Source organism: Carassius carassius, chromosome 5 (genome assembly GCF_963082965.1).
Source record: "Carassius carassius chromosome 5, fCarCar2.1, whole genome shotgun sequence".
Classification (NCBI taxonomy): domain Eukaryota; kingdom Metazoa; phylum Chordata; class Actinopteri; order Cypriniformes; family Cyprinidae; genus Carassius; species Carassius carassius.
In genome coordinates, this window is record NC_081759.1 from 3007097 (window position 1) to 3031095 (window position 23999).

The window sequence follows — 23999 nt, forward strand, 5'->3', positions numbered from 1 at the left end:
CAAACAAAATAATCCTTAAAAATAATAATAATGGTGAAAAATCTTAATGGTTAAATAAAACTGTCTTGTCTCCCAATTACTTCAATAATTACTTTTGATGATAGAGTAAACCATGACCAGGGCATAAATATAAATACTACCATGATGTTAAAACATTTAATAATTTGTCATTTAGAATTATACAGTAATGACAATATAAGAATGAGACTATTTTGATATTATAGTAATAAGAACTATAGGAAAAGCTTATTTGTCATAATTGTCATTATAATAAAATGAATGAAAGAATTAAATAAATAAAATTAAATAAATCATAATAATAATAATAATAATAATAATAATAAATCTTAACGATCCAAAAATGGCTAATATTTAATTTAATTTAATTTAATTTAATTTAATTTAATTTAATTTAATTTAATTTAATTTAATTTAATTTAATTTTCTTGACAGGATTCAGAAGATTTATCCTTAAATGAAAAACAGAAATGACAATGAAAAGCTTGAAACACATTTTCTCTTCAGATTTTTGTCTCATGCAATTTTGAATTTATCCTGCTATTCATTCATTAATTCACTAATTCATTCGTTTATTTGTTCGTACATTCGTTCTTTTGTTTGTTCGCTCATTTGCTCGCTCGTTTGTTCATTCATTCATTCATTCATTCATGCATTTACTTAAAACGACAACAACAACAACAACAAAACTCCTTAAGAATATGATTTTATGCTATGCAGATATTAGTATTATTGGGTAGATGATGGTAACATAATTACCAGATCTCCAGTGACAGAAATTGAAGTGAAATTTCAAGCAACTGATTGCATGTGTGTGTATTTGTGTAAGGTTGATCAGAACATGTGAACATACATGTGGCCACTCTGGCACTGACAGGAACGCTCTTCTTGTTGTTGAGGACGGCATAAACATTGATGAGATACTCAATTCCTGGCTCCAGCTCAGAGACGGTGGCAGACGTACGATCTCCAGGCACACGAAAGTCGAGCTGCAGGCCGCCTGGTGACGTCGGGACATACGTAACCAAATACTCCGTCACCAGCATCTCGTTCTTCCATGTGAGGTTCACCTTCTCCGTGGTCACATTCGTGACGGTCAGGTTTTCCGGTGGTGAGACTGGGAAAGACATCAAGGGTCATTTACGTCACAGATGTTGAGAGAGCGAACGGTCTTTGGTGCCAAGTACTAGGAAATTGTCTGTGTCTCCACTGTGGTGACTGGGAAAGAGCCAGTCAAACTGATGAGAGGTTAGAATCAGGCTACACTGACTAAATTAACTTTAGTTTCTTATTAATGGCAGGTTTTAGACCTTTTGACATGAGTTTAATTGTTGTCTGCATTGACCTTCACCACTAATGGTCCTCTATATTAAGCTAATGGATTTCACAGGCACACATATGGTGTGAGTTTACTGTCAAAGAACAAAAATTGAGCATGTTCAGCACTTTTCTGTGCAAAAACATAAAATAGTGTGTATAGTATGTAGTAGACTTTTAGAAGTTTTTCATGCTCACAGAGGATGCATTTACTTAATCAAAAAATATGGTAAAAATAGAGATATTATTACAATTTAAACTGACTGTTTTGTGTTTGAATATATTTTAAAATGTAATTTATCCCTGTGATGCAAAGCTGAATTTTCAATTTCCAGTCTTCCAGTGTCACATGATTCTTCAGAAATCATTCTAATATGCTGATTTGTATTAATTTCTTTAATTTAATTTACTGACCAAGCTACTTGAACAGTAGTGTACTGTATTTCATCAGTACAGTAAGTCATTTGTGATTCGTATGGGCAGCGTTTATAGTGCTTTTGATGTCTGACAACCCTGAGTTGTATGGAAAAGTGTATAAACATTCTGCGTAACATTTCATTTAGTAATTCATTGGAAGAAAGGTTTGGAATAACATGAGGCCAGCAGAAGTTTATTTCTGGCTGAACTATCCCTCTAATTTGCAACCATAAAAAGCAAAGAAATGCCAATCATCTTGCTAACACTTGAAAAGTGTTCGCATCACCAGTACTAAATAAGAACTAATGCTTTGAAGGGTTGTTTTTGTTAATTAAAACCATAAAAATATTGTAACATTAAATAAAATAAACAGTACTTGATAAAACAAAGTAACTTGCATTACTTATTTGAAAAAAAAAACTCAGATTTTTAAATTTAAATTTAAAGTAATTTGTCACATTACTAGTTACTTGTAATCTGATTATGTAACTCATTAACCTGTAATGCATTACCCCCAACATTCATGTTATTATAGTATCACTGAGATATTTGTAATATTTTTAATATATGTATACATATTTTCCATATTCATTAGAATTTTTATATATATATAGGTTTTATGAATTTTTATCAGAGTTTTAGTTATTATAATACACAAATTTAAACTAAATTACAATGAGAAATGCTGTATTGACAACAATGTTTAAGTTTTTTTGTATCTTATTTTATTCCAGTTAATGTTTATTTCAAAAATAACATTTCACAACTTTTTACATATTTGAAAACTTTTTTTTTATTTTAGTTTTAGTTAACTATAAAAACCCAGAAAATAACAAGTAAAACTGAAATGAAAATGAATAAAAATGAAAACAAATGGCAACATGTTTTTCTTTATCTAAAAAAGAAACAAAATCACTACAATTTTTGCTAAAACTAAATTAAAAATAGTAAATATGAAAATATAAATAAATTCAAAATATTAATATGTAGTATATAAAAAAATAGTATATAAATGACTACAATTACCTTCTGAGCAATCCTCGCCAATGTGCCCTTCATCACACACGCAGCGGCCGTCCACACATTGCCCCGCACCATTGCAGTCATTCGGACAGCTTCGTTCTCCACAGGCGTCTCCAGCAAATCCCTCGTCGCACACACATTTCCCATTAACGCAGCGTCCACGGTTATTGCAGTTCCCAGGACAGGTGTGAATGGAGCAATCCAGGCCCTCAAAACCCTCCTGGCAAAAACATTGTCCCTCCACGCAGCGTCCGTGGCCGAGACAGTCGTTGGGACACTTCCTCTGACTGCAGTCCTCTCCGGTAAAGCCTTCTTCACAAACGCACTGTCCCACGATGCAGCGTCCACGGTTCAGGCAGTTGCTTGGGCAGCTCAATTCACTGCAGTCTTGGCCGGTGAAGTCCGCAAAGCAAATGCACTTTCCGTCCACGCACTGGCCTCGGCCATAGCAGTCCGACGGGCAGGTTTTGATGCTGCAGTCCTCACCGCCGAATCCCTCTTCACAAACGCACTGCCCGTTAATGCAGCGCCCACGGTTGTTGCAATTATTGGGGCAGCTAAACTCTGAACAATCATGGCCTTGGAATCCGATGTCACAGTCGCAGTGCCCATCGATGCAGCGCCCTCTACCATTGCAGTTACTTGGACAGGAGAGCTTCCCGCAGTCGTCTCCGAAATAACCCGTTTCGCAAATACAAACGCCGTTGAAACAGCGCCCTCTTTGGTTGCAGTCGTTCGGACAGGTCAAGGTGGAACAATCCTCGCCAGAGTAGCCGGCAATGCACACACAATGGCCGTCAATGCAAAAACCTCGTCCCGAGCAGTCATTCGGACATGCGATTGTGCCGCAGTCCTCTCCGGTGAAGCCTTTATCACAATAACAAGTCCCGTTGTCGCATCGTCCGCGGTCGTAGCAGTCATGTGGACAGATAAGCTCAGAGCAATCAAATCCAGTCCAGGGTTCATCACAGACACACTCGCTATCAATGCAGCGGCCGCGTCCCAAACAGTTGTTGAGGCAATCCGTCTCTGTACAATCGTCTCCGGAGAAGCCTTCATTGCAAACGCACGCTCCATTAATGCAACGGCCATTCTCACCGCAGTCAACCAGACAGGTCTCCAAGCTGCAGTCCTCACCTGTGAAGCCATCAAAACACTCGCATTTTCCGTTAACACAGCGGCCCTGGTCGCTGCAGTCTCCGGGACATTCGGGTACGGTGCAGTTGGGGCCCTTCCATCCAGGCTCGCAGATGCAGCCACAGGTGTCCGTGCTGTAGTTTCCACGACCGCTGCAGTAAGGTTTCATTCCTATAGCACCTACACAATCAGGAGATACATGTAAGAAATTAAACATGCTATTTGCTTTCTTATGGAAATATTTATTGCTCAATTATGGAAATATCTCAATTACCAAGCCAGTCGAATGGCATTTGCTAAGGAAAGGGTCATGACCTCCCAGCTGTACAAAGTGGCTTTTTTATTTTATTTAAGAACATACATTCTTAAAATGAATTAAATTCAAAATGCAGTTTATAAATTATGATTTCATTTATTAAGAAAAAAAGAAAAAAAACCTGCCTGGCACTATGTGAAAAAGTAATTGCACCCTAAATTCTTTCATGAGTTTCTCATTTGTTTCTCATTTATTCTTGAATTTCTTTAGATCGTGGCATGATGTGTTGCTCTTTAAGCTTGCTTCACTTTGTCAGACAGGTTGTAGTTAAATGATTTCTTGATTCAAAAGGTCTGGCAGGTCTGGGTGTGGCTAGTGAAATTGAACTCAGCTTTCTAAAATAATGTGGTATATACATAATAAATATACACAGCACACACACATATATTATGTAAACAAAAACTTTTTTGTATGCAATTAATGTTGTTGAAGAAATCAACATATGCATTTCTTTATCTCTGCATATTAAACTTGAATTATTTTAGAACTGAAAGATTTGACTGCCTGTAACACTGTGAAACATTCCACCCTCAATAAAGATGTGAAAAGTGTGTGGAAAGCGAACTGGTACCTGTGGCCTGAGCACCGCAGCAAGTGGTTTCTGTGGAACATTGCTCTCTGAGCGTCGACAACTCGCCCTCCAACATCTCCAGCCGATTCAAGAGCTCCTTCAGGTCCGGCAGTCCCTCTGTACAGCCACACGCCTGCTTGGGGATGTTGATGCGGTGGGTGAAGACGATCTGATTACTGCTGTCCAGTGTGTGGTCTGTTACTTCTGAGCCAGATGGCGCATCCTTCTGTTCAAGATCTGAACTGGCGGGAGAATCCAGATCCACTGAGCATAAAGAGCTACCGGGAACTTTGATGTTGTAGACGTGGTTGAAAACAACCGGTTGGGAAGAGGTGGGAAGGGTTACGTTATGTATGCCGGGAATCGTCAGAGCTTCCCGTCGGTGTCGGATCATCTTCTTTACCAGGCCAGCATGATTTAGAGTCATCAGGGTTGCCAAAACCAAACAGCTGAGTGTCAGGCCTCCTGAACCCATGTTTCTGCACTAATGGATGCTTGTCTTGGCAAGAAGGCCTGCCTACTGAGTCTGGACAAAGTGCTGCTGCCTCTGAAAAAGCAAACACACAAGGCATATAATAAAAAGAAAGAAAGAAATATGTCACTGTAATTGCGAGAATACATAAAAAATGCAGAATCATTTTGGGAAACCCATTCAAAGCACCATCATTTCAGAAACAATTGTGGTAATTATTTGGATTTAGAATTTGCTTTTATTTTTGATTTCTAATTTTATTTTAATTTCAGTAAAATTGTTTTTTATAATATACTATTTAATTTTTTAGTTTTAGTCATTTTAGTACTTCACTATAAGTTTATTTAATTTAATTTATTTAAGGTTTATTTTATTTCAAGTGTGTATTTTTATGGGTTTAGTTAACTATAACCTTGATTTGAATGAATTGCATTAAAGTTTCCCAGAAATTAAAAAAATGAAAAAATGACAAAAATCCATGTCATTGTTATCTACAATTTATACTGAGCCCAGCTGTCAAGCTAAAAAATAAAGGGCTTGAAAGCCATTGGACAGTTTTTCAGCAAACTGATTAAGGATTATGTAAGGGGCAGAGTGACTTAGCAATCAGTAAAAAATACTGATTGCTAATATATAATATATTAAAGTCTGCACCAGTTATTGAACTAAATGTATTGCCACTACATCAATATTATTATTGTTGGATCATATTATTTATTTTTATAAAGTAATTTTTTTTTATTTCCCTAAGACACTCTGCCAGATTGCTAAAAATATAGCCCCTTTTTGTCTTTGAGCATATTAATAAAATCTGCCTTTCCCGTCTGCGCATTTGATCTGGGATGACTTCATATCTGGACATGTAGCTGTGTAATTTGTGGACGGTGGATTGGTTCCAGAGTCTCGGTCTCCTCCGCAGCGTGGGAACACTCATCTGAAGCTGGTTCTGGATGTCCACACTGCCTCCACATGTCTCAGATGTCTGAGTGTGTGCGATTCTGGAGAGGAAAACTCGACTGCAGGACATCAGAGCGATTCAAAAGAGATTTCACCACCTACTCGACCGCGGCCACAGGGACTTCCTGTCTCTGCTGCGTGCGTGAGCAGCACTTCCAAGCGTGGAGGAAACTGATTGCAAAAGCCATTTATTTTCCCAGCTGTTCAGTGATAAGCTTTATGGCACAAGTTGGGGTGTGTAAAACATGTACTGCATTGTCTAGAAGAGAAATACTAGCTAAAAACTAGAATAACAGGTTAGTGACAGTCACAGGTCGTCTCTGTGATCAGCCTATGAATGACTCTCCAGGTTTTTATTTTTTGCATTTGCATTTGCATAATTTGAGCAGCCTATAATGAGATGCTTGGAGTCAAAGGACGTTTATCATGTTAATAAGAGTAACCAGACAAGACCTGCTCATTTCAATGATGGCCACACTTTCCTGTAGCTAGAAAACTGAATATGACTGAATAGAATAGAATAGAATAGGACAGGTGCTGTAAGCGACATTTTTTGGAATAGCACACATACCATCTGTCAGGGAATAACACCTGCATCTGTGACACAACTATGCAAACAGCACACACACACACACACACACACACACACACACACACACACACACACACACACACACACACACACACACACACACACACACACACACACACACACACACACACACACACACACATGCTGTGACTCAAGGGAGCAGTTAGGAAATTAGCCAATCAGTTCTCTGCCTGTCAGTCATTTCTCTGGAGTTATCCATTTTTGAGAATCATTTTGAGAAGTCATGCTAAAGTCATATTTTTTTTATGAAAACTAATGTTTTTTTCAGGAGTCTTTGCTGAAAAGATCAATAATGAATAGTTCAAAAGGACAGTATTTATTTTATTTTAAATAAACGCTAAAATAAAGAAAGGTCACACACTTTTTAATGGTAGTACTGACGGTCACACAGTAGAGTCAGCTGTCTTAACCATCTGTGTCTTGTGTTCTGCAAACACATACGAGCTTCATCACTGTCTGTCACACCACTCTGTTCCTCTTTCGTGCTTGAACTGATGTTTAAACTAAGGTTATTATTAACTGTCTTTACATTTATTTTGAAAGATGAAGCTCACAAAATATGAAAAGGGGCGTTACATTTCCGACAAATGCTTGAGGTGTTCGGCCAATCACAATGCACTGGGTCAGTTGGCCAATCAGAGCAGACTGTACTTGTCGGAAGGAGGGACTTTGTAGAAAACAACGCGTTTGAGAGAGGCGGGGCACGACCTACAATAATGTACAGTACTTGAAAAAGAATGTTTTTTGAACATTAAAGCATGTCAACATATTCTGTTACACCAAATACACAAAATAATGATCTTTAAAAAAAGCATCATATGACCCCTTTAATCAATCATAGCGCACTTTATAACAAATAGCAAATGGTATGCCATCATTGCAGTGCATAGTGTGAATAAACATTTGTGCCCATAGATGTCAAGTAGATAGAAGTCAAGTCTTAAAAACTGAATGCAGACTGAATGAGAATCTGAAGTGCAAAATATTGGCATTTCCTGACTCTGGTCATCGGTTCATTTTAATGGTCAAATCCCTGTTTTATAAATGTCCACATAAACGCTTCTCATAAAAGACAGACAAACTGCTGGTGGGAATCTACAATAGGTTGTAATTATTAACACCCTGAAATTGCCCTTTCTAATCATTAAGTCAGCCAGAATGACTCTGAACTAACAACCTAAAAGATCTAACAGTCTCAGCCAAACGAAAAAAATGTCCCTTTGAGATTAAAACAGCATGAAAAACATTTTTATTGAAGGCAGGAATTGTGTAATTGTGTAATTGTGATGCCAAGCTGAACTTTCAGCATCATTAATACTACAAACTTCAGTGTCAAATGATCCTTTAGAAATCATTCTAATACTGATTTGCTGCTCTTATTTCTTATCATATAGACAGACACATAGACGCGTGCAAACATTTTACATTATGTACTGTAAATTAAAAACAGAAGTTTTAGCGGACAGCATGAGAATATTCAACCTATCCATTTATGAATCCTTTTCATGTGACATTTTTTGAGCTTTTTTATTTTATTTTTTAATTTTTTTAACATTTTGCCAGCTTCATAAACATGCTTGAATAAAAAGCATGCAATCTGATATTTGAGATGCATAGTCATCACATTCTCAGTGCAATGACAGCCTTTAAAATGCATTAAAAGTGTATTCATGGCCAGACAGAAAAGTACAACCAGACATAAAAATGCAATAAAAAGCATTTAGAGTTTGACGCAAATATGATGACAAAAATGTGAGATTAAGAAAGAAACAAGTTGCTGTCATTAGTAAATGATTTTTAGGATGTTCTAAATATAAATAAAATAAAAAAATAATTTATAAAATAAAAGTTTTGTTTACCTAATATGTATGTATAGTGTTTATTTATTATATGTATAAATACAAACACATGCATGTACATGTACAAAATATGTTTATATTTTATATATATTTATATATAATATAAAATATTAGAATACAAATGTATGCATCTAAATACATGTAAATATATTTTTTTTAATATTTAAATTATTAAAAAAAAAACAAAGCAGCCTGGTGTTAAGTGCTTTGAATAAGGCTACAATGCTGACATGGAAACCGTCCAGTTTATTGATCTTCTAACCTGTGACCTTGGGGTTCCCTGTCAAGACCTTTAGCCACATCATCTCATCCTCACACTTTGAAGTGTCCACGCAGCACTTCCACGTTTCTTCTATTCCTTCAAACCCTAACCCTATGACCCTGCAACCCTTAAAGTTCAGCTGAAAATGACACTCGAGACTAATGCAAAAAGGATCTTCACCTTAACAGCCGAGTTTATGAGATCGCATTCTCAGCATGTGCACAATAAAACTGAAATACACGCCAGTGTTTGAGTTGCTATGGTAGGTTCAGGAACAAAGGTATGAATTCAGTTTAGATCTATTACAGTTCCTCCCACGTTCTTTTAAAACATCAGGATGTGAACATAAAGCTGAGATTGAATTTCACAGGCTTTCCTCCTACATCTGGAGAAAGTTTCTGGAAAATACCTGGTGTGGCTAATGCTAATATAGCTACAGTTCACTGCATATTTGCTTTGCTACTTGTGACTAGGACTGGTTGTGTGGTGAATATACCACATTAGAGAAATCTGTTAAGCTGCAAATGATCTGCAATACCATAAATGAAGTCGAACTCAATGTCATAATTATGACATAACCTCTCATAATTATGACTTACTCGATGTTGACTTCTCAAAGGTCATGGTTATGTTTTTTTTCTTTCTTTTTTCTTAGACTATCCTAATTTAGACTTGTCATAATTGAGTTTCTATATCATAATTAGACTTATCTCATAATTCTGACTTAGTATCTCATAATTTTGACTGACATAATTTACATTTTGTCACAATTAGGAGTTGTCGTCTTATAATTTACACTTGAGCAATAATAATACATATATTTTTTATAATAAATATGATTAGAAATATGATAAATAATTAGGCTTTTTGTCATAATGACTGTATTCCATTATTTAGACTTTTCTTCTCATAATTATGGTATTGTCTTTGACTATTTCTTATAATTGTAATTTACAAATCTCAGAATTTTGTTCGACATTATTTTGACATCTCATAAATATGAGTTATCTCAGAATTTTGACCTATATAATTTAGATTTTTTTTTTTTTTATCTCATAATATACTTTTTTATCTCATTAGACTTTTTATCTTATAATTATGATTTAGGATCATAATTATATATTTAGAATTTTGACTGACATCATTTAGAATTTTTTTAATCTTATAATTATGACAATTTCTCAGAATTTTGACAGAATTTTAAGTGAGATAATATAGACTTTTTTCTCATAATATGACAGTGTCTTAACTTTGACTTTTTATCTTATAATCATGATTTAGCATCTCAGAATTTTGACTGAAATAAATTACACTTCATAATTATGAGTTTTCATAATTGTCATAATTTAGACATTTTATCTCATAATTATGAGTTTCTATCATAATTTAGACATTTTATCTTATGAATATGATTTACTTTCTCTAAATTATGACTGATATTATTTAGACGTATCTCATAAATTATCAAAATGCAGATTATATTTTATAAAAATTTAGACTTATCTCATAATTATAACCTTTTCTCTCATAATTATGAGCTGCTATCATAATTTAGATTTTTATCTCATAATTATGACTTAGCATTTCAATTTTGACTGACATAATTTAGACAGTCATAATTCAGATTTTATTATAACATGAATCAAACATATTTCATAATTTAAACATTTTATCTCATAATAAGGGGCGTAATTAATATATTTAGTTTTTATCAAATTTTTTTGACTTTTCATTTCATAATTTGAGATGAAGGTGTCTCAACTTTGACTTTTTACAAATTTTGACATTTTGCAAATTTCTGCTTTTATGTCAAAACTTATAATTATACAAAGTATCTTGTCTTCTGTCATAATGATTTACCAAAGCATAATTTTTTTTCTTTTGTGGCAGAAATAACTTCCATATAAAATAAAATGAGTACATTTATGTCATGTTAATTACAGTCTTCATATAACACTTTAAACTGTACCCCCCAGCTTGTCACAATCAAAAAAAAAAAAACATTTTGTAAAGACATTGAGGAATAAATAGGCTATGTATTTAAGATTATTATAAAGGGAAATCCTCCTTCTGCAACACAAATCTGCACTTTCTTTAAGTTATAATCCAGAATTACTTTATCTTTATTAGTTTCCCCAGTACTGGCAACAGAAAGGAAACTTTCCCACCTGGAAACAGGGACTAGGAATGTTGGCCTCTGTTTTCCACCATCTGTTTTGCCTGGTCCACAGTAAAGACTGTGCATGTGTGTGTCATACGCGTTTAGACTAGAAGAGCTCCGGTCATCAATGTTTTAAGTGTTCAGTAGATTCCACCTCTAACAAATATACAATTCAGTGGTATACAGAGTCTATAGCTTAAAGATAAACTATCCACTGTAACTCTATGGCAGGAAGTATCAATCCACACTCCAGATGAAGTATAGAGCACACTGTATGCTGTATATGTGAACACTCTAACATGTTTAGTCCACTGCCAGTGGCCAATTACAAGCCTTTGATTGATGTCTACACCGAGCACACTACCATATGCTGTTTTCCTAAATAAAAGCTTTCTATAGAAAAATCATGAAAAAGTATTGTTATGATTAATACAATGGAATTATTATAACTACAATAAATACATCTTTTAGCTAGTCTAAAGTTATTTAAATCATTAGAGCAAGGGATTGTTCAACCAGATCCATCTGGTGGCTTTTTAATATTTATGAGATAATATCAGTTTCTAAATTGTGTGCTTTTAATTAATTAATTAATTAGACTTAGTTCCGCAAGTAGTTTTCAATAAAGACTTCAGGGATGAATGGATGGTTAGTTCTTGTTGGTTAAGTCTTGAACCACACTAGCCAAAATGTATAATTATTAATCACTATAAAATTTTATTATATGTGGATCTAAAACCATGTGTATGTACATGTGTATATATATATATATAATGAAAAGAGAGGCAGAGTTAGACTGTGTGTGCCTAATTTTTGCATTATATTTAAGAGTGAATAAACAATTAATACCATGAAGCATTGGAAATGATCTAATAATTAGCAAACAAATAATAATAATACATAAAAAAATGTAGACACTGAGTGAAAGTATAAGCAAAATATTTTAAGTTTAGACATAGAAATAAATGTTGTATATAAAATAGTGAATTTGCATTGCTTTATGGGAATGAGAGGTTGCTGCAGAGCTGATCTGTATGGGCCACCAAGTGTAACCAATTTCATGAACTGAATGAATTATGTGACATGAAATGCATGACAAAATGCAGTCACACTTTAATGCATTTTGCCTACAGAAAAGATGTTTGAAGTCATATTCCTGAAAGGCAAACACCAGTTGCATTCCATCAATGAAATAGCACCTAATTCTAAACCAATATAATAATAATAATAATAATAAAATACTGTTTGATATAGAACTGATACTGTGATTTTTTGCAATCAGTTATATCTGAATAATTCTGGATGGAAATATACTTTATTTTCCTGCGAATCAATGCTTTCCTCATTAAGGCAACCTCCAGAAATCTCCAATTTCAATGACCTGCTGAATACTTCCAGAAGGTTTTCAGTGATGAGGATACCATCAGAGCACTGCCCCTACATGACACTTTCTCTTAAGTTTGACGGTGAAACGGATACACCAGACATGCATTCTCTCGTCTTCAGTGGCCGCTTACCAAAGCGAATGAGTGATTCTCACAAAAAAAAAAAAAAAAAAAAAAAAAAAATTGTGGCCTGGAAATGATCCATCAGCACCAGGCCATCTGCACTATGGGTCCATATGCGACCTGTCTGTCTAGACTCCCTCAGATTTATGGGAAGTGGGCGCTTGTATCAAAGCTTACTGATGGGAACACAGACCCTAGAACACACCGTATAACTGGTGTGCAGTGCAGCTGTTCAGACCAGATCGCTGTTGACATCCATTTTCTTCAGCAACTCCTGAATGTACTTGACTCGATGTCGTTTTTTATGGTAGAATCAAATAGAAAGACTTGTTGACATCTTAAATGTTCAGAACAGTGTACGTCTCACATTGTTTTAGCGGTATGCAGTATATATACTGTGGAAAGTATGCAACATTTTGCATGCATGATATAGTGCAAAATATGCCGTAACTGATGAGCCAGATCATCAACCACAATTGTTAAAACTTCTATTTTGACTCATTACTTGATCAAACTGCCAAAAGTTCATACATTTTCGCTTTGGCAGTATCACTGAGATTTTATTTATAATTTGTATTTTTATATTATCCTTTTTCCATTTTTATTTTAGATAAAGTTTAACATTTTTTGTGTGTTTTTGTAACATTTTTTAAGGCTTTTTAATGTTTAATAAGTCTATAAATTTTTATTTAAATTTTAGTTTATTTTAATACATTGAGTTAAACTAAATTAAAATGATAAACTTTATCTTAACAACCAGTTAAAAAGAAATATTTTGTCCCAGTCAACATATTTTAAGTAAAAAAGTTTTTTTTTCTTATTTTTTTCTTTTTCGATTTAAAAAGCTATAACGAGTAATGTAATACTGTTTAGAGAGTAAATAGTGTGGTAATATAATAACACTGTAGATGTTATTAATAGCTAAATATTTAGCTTTTTAGAGTAACTTACCCAACATTGTAGTCCTCCAAATGTCTGAAGTAAAATATAGCACTGCATGATGCATTCATTTTCTTTTTTTTTTTACTTCATAATTTCTCTTTATTTTTCACAATCTGGAATAAATGAATTGAGCATTGTCACATCAACGGCAGATTGGTCTACCAAAAAAAAAAAAAAAAAAAAAAGGTAAAAGAAAAAAGATTCTCAAATTTCACACTCATACATTGTTATTTTGGTTGTTCTTAAACGAAGCCCTGAGGCCATGGGTTGATCTCACTCCAGCTGTCCTGACAGACCCACACACCTTCCATTCTCTCTTTCTCTCCATTCCCATCATTCTTTTCACACCATCACAGGAGGAACCGCACATAGCAGAGGCATCATAAACCCCCGTCAGCCGCTGACCTCCAACAATTTATGCCCTTTCATTTCAGCTGGATGAAGAAGGGGGCTTGACTCTTTCTTCAGGTCTTAAACCTCAAACGTCTCACTGTGCTCACCTGATGCACTTCCATAAAGCTGCAGATAAAACTGCCAGGGTGAAAAAAAGACCATCTGGTTTTTAGCATGAGCTTTAGAACATTCAAATGAATTACAGTAATTCATTCCCAATACATTCTGCATTATCATACAGAGTGATGATTTGTAAACCACAAAAAGGCCACACTTGCGTTTAATAGTGTGGTAGAAGTCAAAACACTGTGTACTGTCATTTATGGGGCCACTGAGTGTCATCAAAAAATGCTCCACTTTCTGCTTTCCAAAAGTACTGCACATTTTCCTCATATAAAAGCATGTGTTGTATCAATGATAAAGGCTTCTCTCTGAAATCAGGCAAATACTTTTTAAAACCTTATAAGTAACTAATTTATCTACATAGATAAAACTCAACAATGCAAACCATTGATTTCTCAAGTGAAAATTCATCTAGTCTGAATCAGGAGAGAAATATGCACAGATCAAGCACTGCTTACAAGTCAAAACAGTTGGTGGATTTTGATGTGATAGGAAACAGGAAATAGGCCTTTTCACTGTAGGAAGTGTTATTATTGATTATGGACTCATATTTTGGCCAGAAGTTGATGCTTTTGGCTTCACAAGATGTTAATTGATGGACTGGAGTGGTGTGGATTACTTGTGGATTATTGTGCTGTTTTAATCATTCTGACGGCACCCATTCACTGCAGAGAATCCATTGGTCAGCAAGTGACGCAATGCTAAATTTCTTAGAATCTTATCCCATGAGGAAACAAACTCATCTACATCTTGTATGGTCTGAGGGTGAGTTAATTTTCAGCTATTTTTCATTGTTGGGCGAACTATTTCTTTAAGACTCTTTCTTTGCTTGGGCAAAAATCACCAAGCAAACCTCTCATCAACAGACCACACAATTTGAAGAATCACTCAAATCCGTAACAAACAGCACCGGATGAGTTTACACTACAGTTTAACACAGAGTAAAAAAAAAACAAAAAAAATTCAGTGAATATGGGGCCGAGCTATAATAATAATGATTTGCTAAAGCAAGAGCCACAAATGAAATAGTAATGGTCTGTTTATGCACCTGAACCTCAGAAACCACAATGCCTGGAGCCTTTCCCTTAAATACATACACACAGAGCAGCTGCTTCCCACAGATCATTCTCTCCTTTCCACAGGACGATGTCATTTTCATGATGTTCACTCATGTCATATAGACATGCACAGACTGACAGATGGATATGTGCCTTTTGCCAGGTGATATCAAAGCCTTTCATCAGTCTTTTGCTCTCACATGAACACACATGTACATGCTCACTGCATGAAGATGATGCCTTGATATATACTAGAACATGGATACTTTCACAACATATTTAATCTCTGTATGTGCACTGTACACATATACAGCACATATTCATTGTTGAAATATTCAACAAGACCAGATTTGCCAAAATACAGTTTCGATATGAACTCAAAAAGTTCTCATTACATTTCCAAAACTAAAAACCAATCAATGCATGCTATCCGCATTCATATAACAGTCAACTCATTTGGGTCTCATTTTAATTTCTATTTATAATTTCTTATACTGTAAGTAAAATAAGACATTTCTGAAACAAAGTTGATACCTCAAATAACAGAGAACTCAGAGAAATAGCTTTTTCCTCTGGGTTCCATAAAGAATCTTATCTCTTTAATGTCTCAATTGTTTCTCCAACAGAGCAATGGGATTAAATGGAGAGCAAATGGAGTGTGCTGCTTCTCCTATAATATCAGAAGAGATCTTAAGCCCTCAGACTAGCTGATTATGAGAAACATTTGAGACAAAGTTGATCCTTCAAACAACTTAGAACTCTTCTTAACAGAACCTCTAAGAAAGAACTTTTTCTTCTGGGTTCCACTACATTAGGAAGAAAATAAAAATGAGATATCTTGAATGACTCAGCTGTTTCTCTTCATGAAGAGTAAAATGAATCTCCTGAGAAATATGTGACCCTGGACCACAAAACCTAAGTGTATTTTTTTTTTAAATTGAGAACTATACAATATCTGGAAGCTGAATAAATAGCTCATGAATAAGCTTTCCATTGATGTATGGTATGTTAGGATAGACAATATTTGACCGAGATACAACTATTTGAAAATTTAGAATCCGAGTGGGCAAAAACTAAATATTATGAAAATCCCCTTTAAAGTTGTCCAGATTAAGTTCTTAGCAATGCATATTACTAATCAAAAGTTTTGATATAATTATGGTAGGAAATTTACAACATATATTTAATGGAACATGATCATTACTTAATATCCTAATGATTTTTGGCATAAAATAAAAATTTCTAATTTTGACCCATACAATGTACTTTTGGCTATTGCTATAAATACCTGTGCTACTTAAGACTGCTTTTGTGCTCCAAGGTCACATATAACCTATTCATTTTACATGCATCTCCTGTAGTTTCAGAGGTGATCTTAAAGTCTCAGACTGCGCTCAGACCTGCCAAGAAATCAAAGTCTTAGTAGAATAAAAATCTGAGATCCAAAAAGTAGCATAATTAAGAACTCAACCTGAGCTATGAAAGAGAAATCTCTAAGCAATAGAAATTCTCCAACAGCAGAGTGAATGCGAAGAAGAAGAAGAAGAAGAAGAAGAAGAAGAAGAAGAAGAAAAAAAAACAGCACTGCACCCATAAGAAGAAAAAAACAAGTGAAATTAGATATCAGAGAAAGTGGATGAAGATACCTGTAATGATGAATAGAGCGTCCAGTGCCTCCCTGCAGCCGAGCAGATCAGGTGCAGAAACAAGACAAGAATCAAACAAGAGCGATGAGATGAGGATGACCAGCACTCCAGACCTCCAGCTTCCGTCGGTCTCCGTCTCTCCACGTGCTGGAAGATCTGCGAGTGTCTGAGATGTATTCCACACACCCGTCCGTCTGCCAAACCTCTGGGCTGAAATGTGCGAGAAGGAGAGAGAGAGAGGGGATAAAAACACTACACCTCTTCAGTATGAGAGACTTCAGTCAGAGCACTGTGAATTACAAGGACTGCCCTTAAATAGCCTTTCCAAGAACTCATACACGTTGTCTCTCTCTCTCTTTCTCTCTCTCTCTCTCTCTCTCCTCCTGTTCATCCCTCCTACTGCTTTGAGGTGTTGAGATGCCTACACACTCAGCATATATTACCCATACTCTCTTCTCCCTGGAGCGAGAACATACGCCTATATGTACAAGTTCAAGAGAGTTTCTACAGAGACATAAGAGCAAACAGAATATTGAATAATCCTACAATTTTAATCTGAGTGTGCTATGAAGATATGCACAGGAACATAAAGAGGATTAACTAAAAACGGAAACTGCACTCTTAAAAATAAAAGTGCTTTAAAAGGATTTTTTACAGCGATGCCATAGAAGAACCATTTTTGCTTCTAAAAAGAACCATTCAGTCAAAGGTTCTTTAAAGAACAGTCTCTTTCTTGCCTTTTTATAATCTAAAGAACCTTCTTTCACCACAGAGAAGCTTTTGTGAAACAGAAAGGTTCTTCTATGGCATTGTGAAGCACCTTTATATTGAAGAGTGTGTAAGAAAGAACACCTGGATATGGGAGTCACAAGCCGCACAACTGTTTTAGAGCTTTAGAGGATCACGTGACACTGAAGACTGGAGTAGTGATGCTGAAAACTCATCTTGAATCACAGGAATAAACTATATTTTAAAATATATTCAAATAGAAAACTGTTTATTTAAATTGTAATAATATTACTGTTTTTACTATATTTCTTGGTGAAAAATAAATGCAGCCTTGGTGCATTTTTCAACTTTTTTCTTTCTTTCTAACTCAACATCTTAGAGATTACAAAAGGAAAAACCTTTGCAAATGACATGCAAACTTTAAAATCAAATATTAGAATGGGATATTTTTAACTCTTTGAAAACCAACTTGGCCAGATATGTTTGATTTGATGCCCATGCATGACAAAACATTTCCTTCCCACCATAGCAGATACTGAGAAGCATGAAGATGCAAACCAGATCTTGGCACCAGAAGCCAGGAATATTTTCCGAGCTCAGTTACAGCTAACAGACACAGAAACACAAAGAGCATTAAGAAGTTGTGTTGAAAATGGTTTTATCGACTGATGTAGCAGTAATTATCAACTGCAGTCCAGCACTTTCCCTTCCAGGTCTAACAGGTTGGAAAATGACAGAAAGAGACATTTTACAGATAATTTAGTGGTATTTTCAGTTTGTTTACTATTTATCTGAACATATGCCACTGCACATGACTTTATAACTGACATATAAATAAACAAGCACTTCTTTCTGGTCAATCAGCCACCTGTTGGCAATTATCACATCAACAGCTCTCCATTTCACCATTTACACTTTGCCTAAGTGACAATCAGGGTGAAATCCCTGCCAAAGTATGATAATCCTAAATCTCAGAAAGTGTGCCGAACTCACACATGTAGCTTGAAATCTTTCCTCATTCGCAGAAGTCCAGAAGGTTCAGCGTCCACCGATATTTTTTTTATCTATATGGTTCATTTGCATGTTAACTGCATTCAAGACTCAATCAAATTCAAGCTGATATTTTGATGTGTTAATCCCAGTCAAAACCATATGGCATCGCAGTGCATGAAGAGTTTTGCTAAAAGAATATGGCACTCTACTTTCCACTTGAAACACAACTTTAAACACAGCTTGGCATAAAATTAATTAAAACATCTGATGATTTGAAAAAAAAAAATGAATACTACTTCATCCGATGATTCAAAAGCATCAATAAAACCTTTCTATTGTGTACAATTTATTCACTTAAAAAAGAAAAGTGTCAATGAGTCAATATGAGCATGAGTCAAAAATGTATTATTATTATTTTTTCTCCATGATACAGGCCCTTGTTAAGTAAAGTCACGAAGGCCTGTGTAGAAACGTGCACAGGCTGAGTTGGATTGGTTCTGTTTCAGCTTGTTATCATTGTTTGCCAATTACGTCACATTGTCTCACCAAATAAAACCAAAAAAAGCCCACAACTGCATGACAACAGCATTACCTTACTTTTCCATAAAGGATGGGGAATGGTGTTATTGCAACAACAAAAAAAGAAAGAAAATTTTGAAGTAAAGCTGAAATACAACTAATATTAGAAGAAACACATAAAAGAAGCAAAATATTACACTGTAATTTTATTTTTTCATTGTTTCTATACTATTTTGGTTTTAATTATTAGCGAAATAAGTTGAAGTGGAAAAATTAAAATGACTCTAAATGAAATAAAAACTAAATATAAATATTAAATATACATTACATATTAATAAATGGCAACATTTAAAAATGACAAAAGCATGACATTTAAATACTCAAAAATAATTTAAAATTAAAATTACATTAATAAAAGCTAAATCAAAATGTATATACAGTAGCACAATAAGGTTGCATGAGTTAAAATTAGTTAATGTACTACTAACTAACATTAACTGAGAATGAGTAGAAAATTATAATATTAACTTTATCTAATATTACTAAATACTTTCTAAGATTTTTGTTTGTTTGTTAATGAATGGAACCTTATTGTAAAGTGTAATCAAAAACACTCCAACAGTAAGGGAATGAGGATGGAGACCGTCAAGATCCTACACAACTCAAGATCGCAGAATAATGTCATAGTGACTATAATCACAGACTTCATAACAAAGTTAATTCTACAGACACGTCTGATTAATATCAATATCAAAATTAAGACTCACTTGGGTTTCTCTCTCATTAATCCATCTTTAATCAACTTATCAGTTGGTATAACCATTCAAAGCTGGAGCACTTGAACGTCTGGAAGTGACATCATCGTTGCTAAAGAAGCTAAACTAAATATGGAAATTCTCCAACGAGACCGTAATGGGCAAACCAATCCAATACAACATGTGTTATGACCACAAAACCACAAATATCTGCTGAGGTCAATATGACGAAGAAAGTCAACAACATTTGTCTTAATAAAGCACAAATCAGTGCATGCTATTATAAAACATTTCATCAAACGGAACAACAAGCTTTTCATTAGGGTAACACATCACATTACAGAAATAAAAACACAAAAGCTTAATCTGAAATGCAAGAAGATATGCCTAGTTAGGTGCAGTCTAAATATTTATTAGAGTGAGAACATCAGAACAGTAATGTCTGTTCAGTAATCACCTGTTGAGCCCATCTGGACACAAATGACACACGGTTTCCATTAATCACCCTGACATGAGGAGCTCCGGATGAAAATGGTGGGTCATTGATAGGTTAGATGAGAGATCGGAAACTAAGCTCAAGGAAATGTGCTTCACGTATGTAGCCTGTATCCTGACAACAGAAAGCAGACTGTTCAAACTTGTAGCACACAAACTCAAGCACTCAGGTGAAGTTCACAATAGGACATATTGTAGATTCTTTGCAACCTGATTTCAAAGATAAATACAATGCAATACGTGTATCACTTGGTTTAACAAATTTAAACAAGGCTTTATACGTGGCAGATATATAAGTCTGTATATCTTTCAACAGCGTAACCAAAAAGTTTATAATGGAGAATGATGTAAATGTCACCACACGCTTGTATACCAAGTCACCAGGTACAAAAATATGATTCGAGAATCAAGAATCCAGTGTGAAATAGTTTATTTTGCCATTAAAAGCACACAAAATGTGTATGTTGCTTATAATCAAGTCCTAAGTGAGACAAAGAGTCACTCAGGACTGCTAGAGATTTAACAAACGTCACTCCTCAGACATACAGCAGATCTGTCACGCTCAACATAAACATGAACAAATATGGGATTTCAGCCACAGGACCTTCCGATGGAGAGAGATGGATCTAAACACACCCTGTGACGCTCGCTGGTCTGAGATGGAGTCTGAGTCAGTGAACCAGGCTTGAAAACACCCAGATCCACAAATGATGTCTGCATAATTGAGGAACATTTAAAACAACCAAGTGTGTGTGATTGTCATGAGCAGATGGTTTCAAGCCCATTGGAAAGGAAAATCGGCCATTAGATCTCCTTAACATATTGATTTTTTCCTTCCTAGATGGCAAAGAGCCTCATTCATGAAAGACAAGCAGAATTAATTTGTGCAAATTGCTCATAAAACTGTTCATGTGTAAATTGTTGCATTCGATTCAACACGAGAAACAATGTATGTGTTTACGGTTTACGGTTCTCATGAATAACTCACAAACAAAGTCTTTTGATTATCTGTCTTTCTTAAAAGAAAAATACCCAGTTATCTCACAAAACTAGTTTCAGAAAATATCTCAATAATGTCTCAAACCTGCTGACTGCTGAAAAACTGAAACAGGACAATTGACCAAGAGTCCACTGAGCTCTTCACACATTACAAAAACATGAGCGTGACTGGAGAGATTCATGAAAGTCATATGTATTTCACAGGGATGTGATTTTGGACGGATGAATCATGGATGCACTTTGAAAGAAGTCAAACTAAATAACACATCCTTCCCTAGAAAACTCATAACTCAGAAAATTATGAAAAACTATATATATATATATATATATATATATATATATATATATATATATATATATATATATATACATATAATGGAATACATTTAATTTAAATTGCAATAAAAGTTCACAATTCTACTATATTAACTATTTCTATGAGCATAAGAGACTTATTAAAAAAAAAAAATCTTACTCACGCCAAACTTCTGAACAGTAGTGTACATAGCAAATGACTAAAAACAGCAATATCTCTACCGTTTGACACATTCCTATCGTTGTATGGTATATAACGTCATTGCTCTCATCCCCGTTGTCCAGTATTTCTAAGTGGTGGTCCTAAATCAGCCATCATGTGCTGGACCACCATCACATCAGCAGGAGCACCACCCAAGACGTTCCTGAGAATTACTTCTGGTTCAACGCACTGGATCTGGCAAAAACCACATAAACAAGATAAACAGTAACTCTGTTATGATTACAAATGCTTTAGAAACGCTTTAAGTGAGGTAACGCTGGTCAATTCTTGCCAAAATACTGAACAGCCTTTTTTAGTTTTGTTTTGCATATATTGTGAAATTGTAATTTTAATTATGAATATAACACACATACATACTGTTTATAGCATATTTGCATAACAAGTGGATAAATAGACAGTGTATTTTGGTATAAATGAGATACTCTTTTGTAATGATATTTTAAACTGTTTTTATTTTAATTTTAATTTCGGTTTTATTCATTTTGAAATATTAATTTATTAATTTAAGTAATTTTGTTCTGTATTCTTCCTCATTAGCGTTATCATTCTTTTTATTCATGTTTATTTCAGTTTTAGTTTAGTACCTCAAGTTAAACTTGTTTTTACAAATATTTTAACTTATTTCACTTACAGTTTCTTTGTTACAAAAAATGTAATAAGAAATCCAGTGATTACAGACACAATTTCTTGTGAAAATACAGACAAATAATGCTACAGCTGTCAGTTACATCAATGATAAGATAAAAAAGAATGTTAAAATTCCCACAGATGATGTTCAGGTGGTGATTGTACAGTATATATGTCACTTAGTTTTTAAAGAAATGTACAAAATGCTCAAATCAAGCTGTAAACAGATTACCCTGAAATCTGAGAAATTATTTTAACAAAAAGCTGTCACTGACCTGGGTTCTGTGTGCAATATTCATCTAAATTACTTACTAAAATGTACGTGACTTATAAAATAAAGTATTTCAAAAGCACATCAACCTCCAAAAGAAAAAGTACCACTGAATCCATTGCTGATTGATATATGGTTATGTATTTCAGTAATGTCCATACTAAACCTTCTTCCAGCCTTTTAAATAATGTGTTGACTTCTTTTTTGGGGTCATTTAATGATACTAGCAGGAAAAACAGATGTGAGCGGTTTCCGATTGTGGAAGGCTCGAGCCAAACAGCCAAAAGCTCAATGGCAACTTTTTAAAAAAAACATTTGGCTGCAGATCTGAGTCATTACTTGGATGCTTGGCATTCAATGGAAATGAATGGCTAGTTCTCGGACATCTCCTCCAAAGACAGCGTTGAAGTTTCCTGAAGGCGTTAAGTTCAGATTGCATAACTGAGAACGACTTCTTTTTTCCACTGAAATATCCCCGGTTCCCGAAAGGCCCTTGAAGAGCTGCGTACACTATTATTATTGTCATAGATACTGCTGTGCTTCCAGTGCTCCTTTTCATCATACAAGGATATAATACTCAGTCATCTGAAGCATCTGGTTTACGTGCAACAGTAAGAGGGCTATTCATTCTGTCATTCCCACATGACAGCGGGTTTAGAGATTTGTCTGTCATGCTACCCTAAATGGAACTAGCAGTGGCCCGTGGACTAAAGCGAACACTGGTGCTTCCTAATACAAGCAGCCAGCAATCCACTCATTTAAAATACATTTAAATACATACAAAAATGACTTAAGGGTTTTCTTTGGAACAGTAGGCATAAATATGCCTCAATATAACAGAAAAAAAAGAAAAAAAAAAAGAAAAAAAGAAAAAATATATATATATATATTTAAAAAAAATAAAATAAATATATATATATATATATATATATATATATATATATATATATATATATATACTAAGATTCAGTAAATTATAAATTATCAGCCAAAAATGTTGAATTTTTACATAAAGATTTTTATGAACTGAAGAGATCTCGGTAATCTTCACATCTTGCATTACAAAGATAATATGTGCAGCATTTGTAGAACTAATCACTACTCACATAAATAACATTGACAATAATCAAACATTCATCATTAACATTCAAACTATTGATCTTAACATCAATAGAACAACTGGTGAAACATGGTGTTTCTCAATATAGAAACACTGGTGACAAAACAGCAAAATATCATCATTTACTCTTTCTGAAATACATTTTGAGAAATCACAAACA

At 34.5% G+C, this 23999-nt stretch overlaps 1 protein-coding gene across 4 annotated transcripts in view; it reads right to left on the reverse strand.

The window, feature by feature from the left end:
• tnca (tenascin Ca) overlaps positions 1-17088 on the reverse strand; it is a 54380-nt gene extending 37292 nt beyond the window's left edge. Inside the window, exons 1-4 of one of the 4 annotated variants that reach the window (XM_059549444.1) lie at positions 16794-17088; positions 4800-5346; positions 2779-4092; positions 872-1135 (exon numbers count right to left, since the gene is read on the reverse strand). In XM_059549444.1, coding sequence (XP_059405427.1) covers positions 872-1135; positions 2779-4092; positions 4800-5274 — 2053 coding nt within the window. In that variant the 5' untranslated portion in view covers positions 5275-5346; positions 16794-17088. The remainder of the gene's footprint in view (positions 1-871; positions 1136-2778; positions 4093-4799; positions 5347-16793) is intronic. The other 3 variants (XM_059549445.1, XM_059549446.1, XM_059549447.1) reach the window with 3 other exon arrangements.
• Positions 17089-23999: the final 6911 nt, after the last annotated feature.